General features: G+C 38.2%; 1 protein-coding gene across 1 annotated transcript in view; it reads right to left on the reverse strand.

The window, feature by feature from the left end:
• csmd2 (CUB and Sushi multiple domains 2) overlaps nucleotides 1-12934 on the reverse strand; it is a 689393-nt gene that overhangs the window by 259513 nt on the left and 416946 nt on the right. The window contains exon 30 of the mRNA XM_072247323.1: nucleotides 8445-8569. Within this exon, the coding sequence (XP_072103424.1) occupies nucleotides 8445-8569 (125 nt within the window). The remainder of the gene's footprint in view (nucleotides 1-8444; nucleotides 8570-12934) is intronic.

Raw genomic sequence — 12934 nt, forward strand, 5'->3', positions numbered from 1 at the left:
GGCAGGATGTATTACATAGAACTAGGAGGGTTTTTTGAAAGAATATGTGCATAATCCAACCAAGGGGGCATCCTAGACCTTGTATCGCGAATGAGCCTGGCTGGCTGATTAGAGTTTCAGTGGGAGAGCATCTTGGGAACAGTGATGATGAGTTTTAATGTAGTTGTGGTTTAAAATAAGATTGAACCTCAGGGAAATTGCTAAATTGAGGAAATGGTAATTGCAATAGTATAAGCCAGAAACCAGGTAGAGAAGACTGGGAATACTTGTTTTTGCTATCTGACATCTGGGAGTCATTAAAGGGTAGCTGGTCAAAATTCGAGACCAGCTTATTCCTGTTAGGAAGAAAGTCATGAAAGGCAAGGAAGAAAGGAAGAAATTTACGAACAAAGGAAGAAATTTATACAAGGACCCAGAGTAAGTAGGTGAGCTATTGAATGAGTACTTTGCATTATTATTCACCAAGGCGAAGGACATGGAGGGCACTGAGATTGGTTGGGGGGTGGTGGTGTATGTTGACATTCTAGAGTATTTTGGTATCAAAAAGGAAGGTGTGTTGTGTCTCTTGAAGAACATCAAGGTGGATAAATCCCTAAGGTCTGATGGAATCTAACCCAAGATACTGAGGGAGGCAAGAGAAGAAAATGCTGGGGTCTAGACAAAAACCTTAATATTCTCTTTAGCCAGAATGTTCCAGAGGATTCAGGATTACCTAAATTTGTTCCTTTGTTTTGTGACGAGAATACACATAAAATTAAGATGTTTGCTGGCCTGGGTTAGCATCACTGACATCAGCAGTTGGTCTGCCACCTGTCCTCAGGGGAAGGAGAGATAAGGAACAATGGAGCAGCGTCTGGAGATGTGTAATGAAGGGACGGGTGAGAGAGCTGTCTGGAGCGGCTCCCCCTTTGAATCCTGAACTATTTGAAGTGATGGACAGGCGATCTGGAGATGTGTAATGAAGGGATGGGCGAGAGAGCTGTCTGGAGCGGCTCCCCCTTTGAACCCTGAACTGTTTGAAGTGATGGACAGGCGATACCCCAGCAGGGGGATAAAAAGGGACCGGTTCGCTAAGGCACACACACGACACCCGAGGTAACGAGACCCTGGAAGCGGTGCGCCCCTCACGAGTCGGTGGGAAGTACCGGACAATGCACAGGGTGGAAAGGTACGATCAGCGGGAACCCGGTGTGTGTCCGCCCTTGCTTGGGTGCCGGGTTCACTGCAGAGGATCGACCGCATCTGGAGGAGGGGTCACAGTCGGTGACCTCAGGTGACATCATCAAGGACCTGCCCAAAAAGCTGCTTGTGAGCCATATCGCCGGTCTGTGAGTGGAAGCCGTGTCTGAATGATCAGTCGTTCCCGTTCTCTCTCTCTCCCCACGTTGTCCATCGCCATGGCAACGATTACTGCGAACTGAACTAAATTGGACTGAACTTTTGTGTCACTTTGAAATTTGGTCATTTACCCCTAGACAATGATAGAGCTTGATTGATGCTGTTATCTTAATTCTGTGCACATGTGTGTTTATCATTGCTGAACTGTTGCATTTATTATCCTTTCGATTACTGTGTTGCTTGTTTCCTTAATAAAACTTTCTTAGTTCTAGTAATCCAGACTGCGACTGAGTGATCCATTTCTGCTGGTTTGGCAACCCAGTTACGGGGTACGTAACAGTTTAAATAGGCCAAAAGGGATAATCCTGCCAATTATACACCAATGAGTGGTAAGAAAATTATTGGAGAAAAATGTTAGAAATAAAGTTTACTTACATTTGAAAAAGTATAGGTTTATTAGCTTTGTACAGGGAAAGTCAGGGATTATTAGCTCTGTACAGCAAAGGTCAGGTCTAACAACTGTGAGTTTTTCGAGGAGGTGATGAAGATACTGTAACTGATGAGGGTGGGGCAGTGGATGTCATCTACATGGACATCAATAAAACATTCAACGAAGTCCCTCCTGGTAGATTGATACATAAGATTAAAGAACATGATGATTTTGTAGATTGGGTACAAAACTGACTTGGCCATAGATGACTGCGGGTAGTTGTAGAGGAATGTTACTTTGATTTTTGGTCTATAATCAGTGATATTCTACAGATGTCAGTGTTAGGATCTTTATTGTTTGTAATATACATAAAGTATTTGAACAAAAATGTTGGAATGCTGATCAGTAAATTTAATAATAATATTAATAACTTATTTATAGAGCACTTTTCATACAAACAATGTAGTTCAAAATCCTTTACAACTTGATTACGTGCAAATATGAAAATAAAAGACAAACAGATGTTTCTATGTAGGTTCTCAGTCATCCAGCTCATTGTATATCAAGCAGTAGTAAATCAAGGCAACTGGACTTGCTGCATTGTCTAGAAGATGCTTTACCACTCACCTGAGAGGCTTCTTCAGTTCTAAACCAGGGTAGGTAGTTTTCCGGCTTATCGACTGTGAGTTGTTTAAAGGTAAAGCAATCACATACCTACAGTACAGTCCTAACATCTCTACCCCGGCATCTCCACAACAGTTCACACCTCCATTCACGCAAAGAAACAAAGGTAAGGCTAATGGCTCTCTCATTACCTCTATGACTCTTAATGACACTCATGTGATTGCTATACCTTTAAGCAACTCACAGAGTTTATAAATTGGAAGACTGCCCACCATGGATCAGAACTGATGAAGCCTCTTGGATGAGTGGTGGAATAACTTCAGGACAACACAGCAAGTCCAGCTGCCTTGATTTACTATTGCTTGATATACAACAGATGTTACTTAAATGCAAGATTAAATAAATAGGTTTTGTGCTTATAGTTTTAGGTACTGAGTTCCAGTTTAGGAACATAGTTTTAAAAAGCTGACCCGCCAGTTATCTTTTGGGGAGATAGTTCAAATTTAAGTGTCCAGTTTAAATTTAAGAAGACCTGAGAGCTTGCGAAGGATTATAAAACATAAGTGAGACTGTGATGTTCTCTGGTCTGAGACTCTGAGAGATTTAAAAACACTTTAAAAATAAGAGAATTTTAAAAATAATTCTAAATGATACAGGAAGTCAATGCAGAGTAGTTAGGACATGAGTGAAATGCTCCTTCATCCTGGTTATTGTTAAAAATATAGTAGCAGTGTTCTGAATGAGTCGAAATGTGTAAATAGATTGCTTTGGAAGACCAGTTAAAAAGTGCATTGCAGAAATCTAGTCTATTCAATATAAAGGTGTGAATTAATTTTTCATAATCATTACATGACAGAAGCAGATTTTACTCTTTGTTTCAATCTTACTGAGTTCTGAATTAGAAAAGCTTGTAAATCTTGACGTGGTTGACCTTTTCTATGAGATTGGCTATTGAGGTTATCAGTATCTGAAGCTATACTATCACTAATTGAAGTAATATTTTTGTTAAAAATATTGCAAATTCCTCACGTTTTGTGGCAGATGCTTAGCTTAAGACATTATAGGTTAGTGCAAGGTTCAACAATCAGTTTATAGCTTATGAGAATATTCTTGACTCGTTGCTATTCTCTAATGATCTTGGAGAAATGGGCTCTTCTTGCAAAGCATGAAGCAGCAACCAAGGAAAGTCTACAGAAAACATTAAAATTTGGTAAAGATGTGGACAGTAAGGAAGGCTGTCAAAGGATACAGCGCAATATCAATCAATTGGAAATATGGGCAAGAAGTGGTATATGAAATTTAAACCAGACAAGTGTGACGTTTTATTTTGGAGATCTAATACAAGAGGAAAGTGCACAGTAAACGGAAGGGTGCCTATCAGGGATCTTGGGGTACAAGTCCTTAACTCTCTGAAGGTGCTAACACAAGTGGACTGAATGGTAAAGAAGGTGTACTGAATATTTGTTTTTATTGGTCAGGACTGTAAATATAAGAGTTGAGAGGCCGTATTGCAGCTATATAAAACTTTGTTGCATTGTATGGGTAGAAGGTTATGATTAGTCATGGAGCTGCAAGTGATGGGAATCCAGGAAGTGCTGCAAGACTGTTCTGATTGGACATTGGTAAAACACACACAGAGGAAGAATTAAAGTGTGCTAAAGAACCAGGAGATCTTGGATACAGAGATACAAATCACTAAATATCAACACTAATATGATAAAGCAAAGCATGAGTTACTTTGTATGGAATGTTGAAAGATGAGGTGATGACCTGATAGAAGTTTATAATATTATGCCATGTCATATGACATAGGCGATCATGGTCTTTCTACGCAAATTCTTATACAGAAGAGTTTTCCCATTACCTTCTTCTGGGCAGTGTCTTTACAAAGCGGGTGACCCCAAACTTTATCTATACTCTGCAGAAATTGTCTGTCTGGCATCAGTGGTTGCATAACCAGGACTTGTAATATGCACTATCTGCTCATGTGCACTCATGACTTCATGTGACATTGACTGAGGGGCTAAGCAGGTGCTACACATTGCCTAAGGCTGACCAGCAGACTAGCAGAGGGAAAGAGTGCCTAACATCTCCTTTGGTAGAGACCTATCTCCACCCCGCCACCTATTTTTGACATTTCTCAGGGAAGAAATGTCAAAATCAGGAGGACATGCATTGAAGTTGAGAGGGGTAGATTCAAAGGAATTAAATTAATTAAAATAGAAATTTACTCTAAACTGAGGAAAAATAAGCAACAAATCTATCAAACTTACTTTTTTAATGAAAATTGATAGTCCTATCAAATGAAGAAAGCTACATTAAATGCTTCCATTCTGGCTGGGGTCAAGAGGAGGGGCCTGATACAAAGAGCATCTAGATTCTTAGGCTCAGCAACCTACACAATGCTCTGAGCCTCAATGGTGAGTTCAGAGGTATGAAGTATAACAGAAGTTTCAGTGGTAAGGTCTCTGGGTAAATTTATTTGCCCCACCACTCATGTCAATGGGGACTGAGGTCTACGAATCAGAGAATAAAAGGGAGGGATTTTTAAAATTATTTCAGTTTTTTTGTTTATCTACACTTTCTGAGATTTTTTTCTCCTTGTTACAAAATATAATTTCGATATTTTTTAAATAAAAATTTAAGTTTGTTAAATATATCTCAATAGAACACAAAAACCAGGAATTGAAAAGATATAGAAAGGACAAGGACAATATAGAAAAAAATATAAAAAGGATATAGTTGAAAAGACTAGAAAGGACAATTTCCAGAAATGTCATGTTGGCCAACGAGTTCTTCAGACAAGCGGCAGAATGGGATAGTGCATCGGGACTCATTTAAGGATTTTTCAAAAAATGCCTCCTGGGTTACTACGTATTGCAATTATGTCTCTTATCAATATATTTAGTCACAAGACAAATATAATACTGTAGTGCACAACAATGTATAGGAACAAATTGCAAAATGGATAAATGTGATCACAGTCTGAGAAATGGTGAAAGGGCTGGGACCAGTCATTGACGAACTACACTCGGGAAATTAAAAATAAAATTGTGAAATCAGTGAAAAACGTCAAGTTAGGTAAGAATAGCAGGGTAGTACTCTGAGGAATTTTAGGGAAATATTAACAAGCAAACACAGAAGGACTAAATAGAAATATATACACACCAGTGTCAATCTAGAAATGAATAATAAAAAAATATCAATGGCCAGGAAAAATAGTGGAATTTATTTCTTGAAGAGTAGAGCTGAAAGCAGAAGACATGCTGAACATAAAAAAATCATTTGGTTGGACTCTTCTTGGCACACAATGCATAGTAATCAAAGAATAAAAGCCAGCAAATGCTAGAAATCCAGAAAAATAATAGGAATACCTGAAAATGCTAAAGTTGTTAATTTAAATTTATACCCTGTGATTAAGCATTCTTTACAAACTTGGCTCCAGTTCTGTAATTTTTTTAATCTTAAAAAATTTAAACTTTGTAGTTTAATTTATCGAAATTACTTTTTTTCAGCCTTCTTTGAGTGATCCAATTTTTTTACTTTGGAAAAATAAAGGTATTAATTCTTTTTTGGATTTATTTAAAGAAGATAGACTGATGTCTTTTGAACAATTAGTTGATAAATATTCTCTTTCATACTCACACCTTTTATAATACCTTCAAGTTAGTCATTTCTTACAAAAATATTTAAGTAATTTTCCTTACATATTGGATGCCGACCCGTTAGATACTATTATGAGTATCAACCCTTTAATGAAGGGTTCCATTGGAAGAAATTATAATTTACTATTACACTGGGATAAGCATCCTTTATTTAAGATTAAACAAAATTGGGAAAAGGAACTTAATTTGACTTTTATGATGGAGGACTGGACACAGATTCTGAAGCTGGTTAACTCTTCTTCGATCTGTGCTAGTCATTCACTGATTCAATTTAAAATTGTACATTGTTACTATTTGACGAAGGAGAGATTGTCTAAAATGTTTCCTAATGTTGATAGTTATTGCAATAGATGTAAAACTGAGATAGCTACACTGACACAGATGTTTTGGTCCTGTTTTATACTAGAACAGTTCTGGAAGTCAGTTTCTTCTACAATTTCTAAGCACTTAAAATTAATTTACAACCTAACAAATTAACTGTGCTTTTTGGTATAATTCCTCAAACTATCCACGGTATCATGTTATTGACCAACATGTTATTGCATTTGTTACATTGATAGCTAGGAGGGCTATTTTGTTGAAGTGGAAGGATATATCGGCTCCCATTTTGTCACAATGGTTCTCTCAAGTGATGCTATGTCTTAGCTTGGAGAAAATTAGAAGGCGAACCTTTGAACCTATATTTGATTTTGAGAAAAGATGACATTCATTAGCTCGTTACTATCATTTGAGTTAATTGATAGATTTCATCCACTATCTAATTGTAAATTTTTGGTACTTTTTTTTTCTTGCTGGCAGTTTGATGTTTATCTTTAGAAGCTTTTTGTATGACGCATGGCTCTGGGGTTGAACACCTAATGGGTTTTTTTTCACTTTTCCTTGCTTAGTAGGGTTTTTTTTCTCTTTTTTTTGTCACCAAAATTTTTTCAATCTTTAAAACGATGATTTTTTTTTCCTTGAGACATTATAAGTGTTACCTACTTCGATGTATTCTTGTTAATTTTGGGTAATAATAATAAAAAGATTTGAAAAGAAAAAAGGAATACCTGAAAATACTCAGTAGGTCTGACATTGTTGAAAGACAAGGAGGAAGTAAATGCTTCAAGTTGATTATACTTCATTTCTACTGAGACAGCTTAAATATCAAGTGTATCTTAAGTTGCAGAGAAGGTGGAATTGTAGGGTAATGTAAATTCTGGAAGTGTTAATAATTCACAGCCACCAACATTGAATTGAATTGACTTTGTTTCTTACATCCTTCAGATACAAGAGGAGTAAAAATCTTTAAGTGAGTTGTGGTCCACTTTACGAGGCTGGTCTGCCGTGATGATGTAATTATGCAAGGTTATTTTATTGCACTTTGTGTTCAGTGTTTTATACTACAATAAATGTGTTGCTAGAGGTTTTCTTAAACATAACAATGACTCCACCGTTTTGATTTGTGAAAACCTACCAACTAGTGGAAAGGATGAAAGAAATGATTGTGGTGAACAGAAAGCAAGAGAAACTAAAGCAAGAGATTATTTTTCTTTCGCAGATATCCAGCTGAAAAAGACTGGTGACTTGTTCACCATAGTGAGGAGTCTGGAGAAGGTGTAAGCAAAAGAGAGAGAGAGGGAGAAAATAGAAGTATAAAATGTTACATTTGCTAGAAATATGGGACAAAGGATAATGTTGGAATATATTCAGTATGTAGCCAACATTTGCAGAAACAAAAAAAAATACTGAGCTTATCTTGGGGATTGCTGATACAAATTGGAAGCTTTGAGTATCTGAAACTAACTCGCTGTTGGACTCAGTGACGATAGTTCAGGTTTACAGTATATGAATAGGAGGCCAGATGCTCTGAAGAAGATATAAACAGTTTTGCTAGAATGATTAAAGAACTGAGACAGAACAAATATGCTGTGAAAGTGTAAGACCTGAGGGATGGACAGATAAAAGTCTTTAAGTTTCTGAAAAGATTTGACAGGGTGAGCATAAAGCTTTCCAGTTGCAGTTCAGATGAAATAAAAACTAGAGGCTATATTAACCATTAATAAAACAAGCAAAAAATTTAAGAGGAATGTAACATTTAACATGGTAGAATCTGAAAACTGTTGCAAGTGTAACAGTGGCAATGTGCATGGAGACATTCAAAAATAAAGCCAGCACTAGATAGGTCTGATGGATTAAAAAAAGGACATAAAATCCTTGCAGTATTTAACTGCAGAATGTCTTGTTAAGGGCAAACAGTATTTTTTTGGAGGCTGTAAACAGTTGTAAACATTTTAGTGAACATGTTAGGACAGAACTCAAAGTGTGCTGATTTATAAACAGTGGGCAGGTTCATGCTCGTGTATTTCAAATCAATTGTCATTTGTCCTTTATACAATATTAATAAATACCTGTATGCCAGCTCCTTCGGGGACCGTGATTTTCCATAAACAGTTCAGGCTGTTATTATAAGGAGCAGGAAACCCTGGTGATAGAATTGTGCCCTTTCTTTCAGTGAGATTTCCTCCACAAGGAACTGGAAAAAAGATTAACAGTTTTTATTAAGATTGACAATGAAGACAAATATGTCTCTCATGCACAGACAGTTAAATTTGGTTTTATATAGATGTAATTCAGTTGTGATCATAAATCGCAGAACCAGGTGATATCCCTATTAAGTGTTTTACTGCTTATCAGATAGAAGATCCAAAATAATGCAATCATATTGTTACAAGTATATATATATATATATATATATATATATATATATTAATATATAATTACCTCTTGTCACTGAGTGGCCTTCAAATATGTTTTTGTTTCCATGTAAAGAACAGCCTACACTCCCCATGACATTTTACAAGAAATAATCTGTCAGAGCTGAGCAATAAGCCCTTTCATTGCAGATATTACCTACTGAGATAATAAGAATTATTTATAGATCAGCTCTGTCCAACTACTGGACAAATAATGTTTTGCAAGTCTGTGTCAGAAACAAGAAATCTAGTTAAGTAAATTAACACCAGATGAGAAAACAGCATTCACAAGATTACACAATTTTTTTCCAAAGTGCAGTCGTACTTTATGTCAATTAGTTCTATAAATGTTCTGTCGGGTGAGTTTTCCTGTGGAATACTTTCTACTATATTAGGTTTTACATCAGTGAAATGGAGGGAAGATGCTTACGTGGTAGTTGAAGAATGTAGGTTTCAACAAAAAGATCAGCAGTCTGGGGAGATGGGCTAACAAGATCACTGCCAAGGGTTGAAGTGCAATCACTAAGACGAATGCCTGGCAAAAAGGTGGTGTGTGCATTAGACTTTCTGCCAGCAACACAGAAAGAATTGGTCTCTATAAATGCCATTGAAGGGAGTTCTAAGGCTCCGGCACAGACCTGCTCCAGTGTGCATGGCTCTACATTGTTTATGGGTGCCCTGTGCTCAGTACAAAGTTCTTAGGGTGCTTTTGTGCAAATGCGAGGAGAAGCAAAACCTCATTTCAGGAAGTAGATAATCCCGTCCTGATGTTGCAGTACTCAACAGAATCTCTTGGCTCATATTTTGATATTTCTTAGGAAATGGAAACATTCCATACAACTAGTGTGAAACAATAATAATGACAATGTTTTCACATTTTAAACAGGACTTCAAACATGTCACTTTGAAGGGCAGGGTTCTCATATGATTTGGTGTTTTATGATTTATTTCCATTTGAAAACATACAAAGTAGCAACAGTCTTTTCAACTCCTGGTATCTGTTCCACAGTCTAATACAAAACACGTCTTTATCTCAAATCCACTTTCTTGCCTGATCTCCATATTCAACGGTTGCCTCAGTGACAAAACATCTGGCAAGTCGCAGCAATGAGTGTATTGAAGGTTTAAGAATTCACAACTCTCTGGAGTAGATTTTCAAAGATTCATAGCGCAATCCTCTACATAAAGACTCTTCTCATCTCATTTCTAAATAGTTGGTCCTTTCTCTCACGGATACATTCACCAGTTGAGATTTTCTGCCCTGAGAAGACACGGTTTTCCTGTCAATTCTGTCAGTCTCTCTCAGAAGTTTGTATATTTGAATGAAATCACCTCTCATTCTTTGAATTTCAGTGATTTTAGATTATTCATTCCTCTTCGGACAAACTCCCTATTGCAGGAATCAATCTACATTTCACTGACTCCAAAGCAGGTATATACTTTACATCCGGCTAAGCTATTTATGCACAATGTGTGAATGACCATTTTGCTTCAGTGAGCTAAGGTCTATAACACTGGGGGCTCATCAGCTGGCATTGCCCACTGTCCTTCATGCAGTGCAGAATACACAAAGGGAAATGTAGAGGTGGGTTCGGGGAAAAGATGGGATGCCAGCTGCCGGGGACATAATTACAGCCTTGTAATGCATGGAGCAGGGAATATTGGAATGGCTAACTAGACAATGAGTACCTAAAAAGGACCTGTTGTGGGGCGGGGGGGGAGGAGATTTCGGGAAAATATTGACACATGATTGAGATTGGCACATTGCAGAATCAGAGAAAAAGTCACAGAATTATACAGCATGAAAACCTGTCAACCCAACTTGTCCATACCAACCAAGCTGCCTATCTAAGCTCATTCCAATTGACAACAGTTAGCACATATCACTCTGAATCTTTTTTTCTCCAGATACCTGCTCAAATGTTTTTTTAATGTTGTTTTCAACAAACCTCCTTTGGCAGTTTATTCCACATGCCCACCAGCTTCTGTGTGGAAAAACGTGCTCCTCAAATCCCTTTGAAATCTTTCCCTTTTCACCTTACATCGACTGTATGCCTTCTGATTTTAAACTCCACAAATGCAAAGAGGTAGGGCACTTTTAAGGGCAAGATCCTTAACAGTGTTGCTGAGCAGAAAAGCTTTGGAATCCAAGTCCATAGCTCCTTGAAAGTAGCTACTCAGACCGCTAAGGTAGTTAAGACGGCTTATGGAATGCTTTCTTTTATTAGTTGAGGCATTGAGTTCAAAAGTCAAGGGGTCATGTTGCAACTTTATAAAATTCTGGCTAGGCCTCAGCTGGAGTATTGCATACAGTTTCGTTCTCCCCACTAGAGGAGGAATGTTGAGGCTTTGGAGAAGGTAATCATCTATTGCACCATGATCTTGTCTGCTTTAGAGGGTATGTTGCTATCACGGGAGGCTGGATATACTTGAGATGTTTTCTCTGGAGAGTTGGAGGCTGAGGGGAGATTTGTTGTTTACCAGATTATGAGAGATTTAGACCAGAGTGGACAGAGAGTATCTGTTTCCCAGGGATGAAATGTCTCATACCAGAGGGCATGCATTGAAGTTGAGAGGGGGTTGGTTCAAGTGGGAAATAAGAGGTGATTTTTTTTTTTACTCAGAGTCTGTTTTCCTGGTATGGTGGTAGAGGCAAATACAATAGAGACTTTTAAGAGATGTTTGGATAGGCACAAGGATGTAAGGACGATAGAGAGATACAGACATGTTGCAGGTAGGAGGAATTAGTGTTTGGGTGTTTTTGATTTGGTTTTTAGCTAGTTCAGCACAGCATTGTGAGCGAAATGATCTGTTCCTGTGCTGGAATGCTCTGTTCTATTAAGGGAGAAATATTGCGACTATCTACCCAATCAATGCCTCTCTTTATATTCTAACCCTCTGTAAGATCATCTCTCAATATCTTTCATTCCAGAGAAAATGATCCCAATCTATCTAGTCTCTCTTTATATTTTAAGCCCTGGAGTCCAAACAACATCATTGTCCATCTTTCGTTCAATTACATCCTTCCTGGTGTATGGCAACCAGAGCTACACACAATTCTCCAACTGTGGCCGAATTATTGTTTTGCACAACTGCAACATGATGTCCTAAATCCTGTATTCAATGCTAAGGCCTATGAAAGGAAGTATCCCATATGATCTCTTTACCACGCTGGCTACCTGTGCTGCCATTTTCAGGAGCTATGTACTGGTACCTCTGGTTCTCTCTGTTCAATAACTTATTCCAGGCCCTGCCATTCACCGAGTATGTCCTGGCCTGGTCCAGCTTCTCAAAATGCATCACTTCATACTTGTCCAAATTAAATTCCCCACTTACCCCTCTTTCCAAGTTGATCAATATCTTGTTTTAAACTTCAACCTTCTTCAGTGTCTCTTACAAAAAAAATAGAAAGTAAATACTATCCTTCATTTAATACTAATTACTACACCAGGAACAGTGGGATACGGCGTCCAGGCAGGAGATGGCACTGCCTCTCCCCACTCCCCTGCCCCCCCCCCCAGAGTTTGCTCAGCAGAAAACAAGCTCTGCTGATCGTCTGCAGATTTTGGCGGCAGGAATGGATGGCTTGAGTTTGGGGTCTTTTATTGAGTGGCTGAATTTTTCTAACTTGAATGTGCTAGATGTGCTTTGTGTTGTGTGTGTCCGTAGGCAATGTGTCTTGCACCTTGGCTTCGAAGTAAAGGCTGATTTATACTTGTGCATACTAGCTTACGCCGTAGCCTACGCAAGTGGGCTACGCCATTGTGAACATTTATACTTCTGCGTTGGTGTGTCTGTGTCTCTCTGCAATTCACCGCCAAAACGCTAGTTGGCGGTGGGGTTTCTGTGCCACTGTGTTGAGTTTCTTCGTATTGAAAGTCAACATGAAGAAACTCAAACTTCAAACAATGGTGACTGAAACTGAAGGAGGGTGAAATTTCTGTGCTTGTTCGGCCACTGAGAGACATGGACGAGGAAATGCATTTCAAATATTTTCGGATGTTGGCAGGTAGATTTGACGATTTGGTTCATCGTCTCCAACCATTTATTTCGCATCAGTGTATGCACAGTATACTCAGAGACTGGTAATCACCATTTGAGTTTTAGCGTCAGGTGGAAGTGAACAGGCTGTAGCAGCTAGCTAC

This window comes from Mobula birostris, chromosome 30 (assembly GCF_030028105.1).
Source record: "Mobula birostris isolate sMobBir1 chromosome 30, sMobBir1.hap1, whole genome shotgun sequence".
Classification (NCBI taxonomy): Eukaryota; Metazoa; Chordata; class Chondrichthyes; order Myliobatiformes; family Myliobatidae; genus Mobula; species Mobula birostris.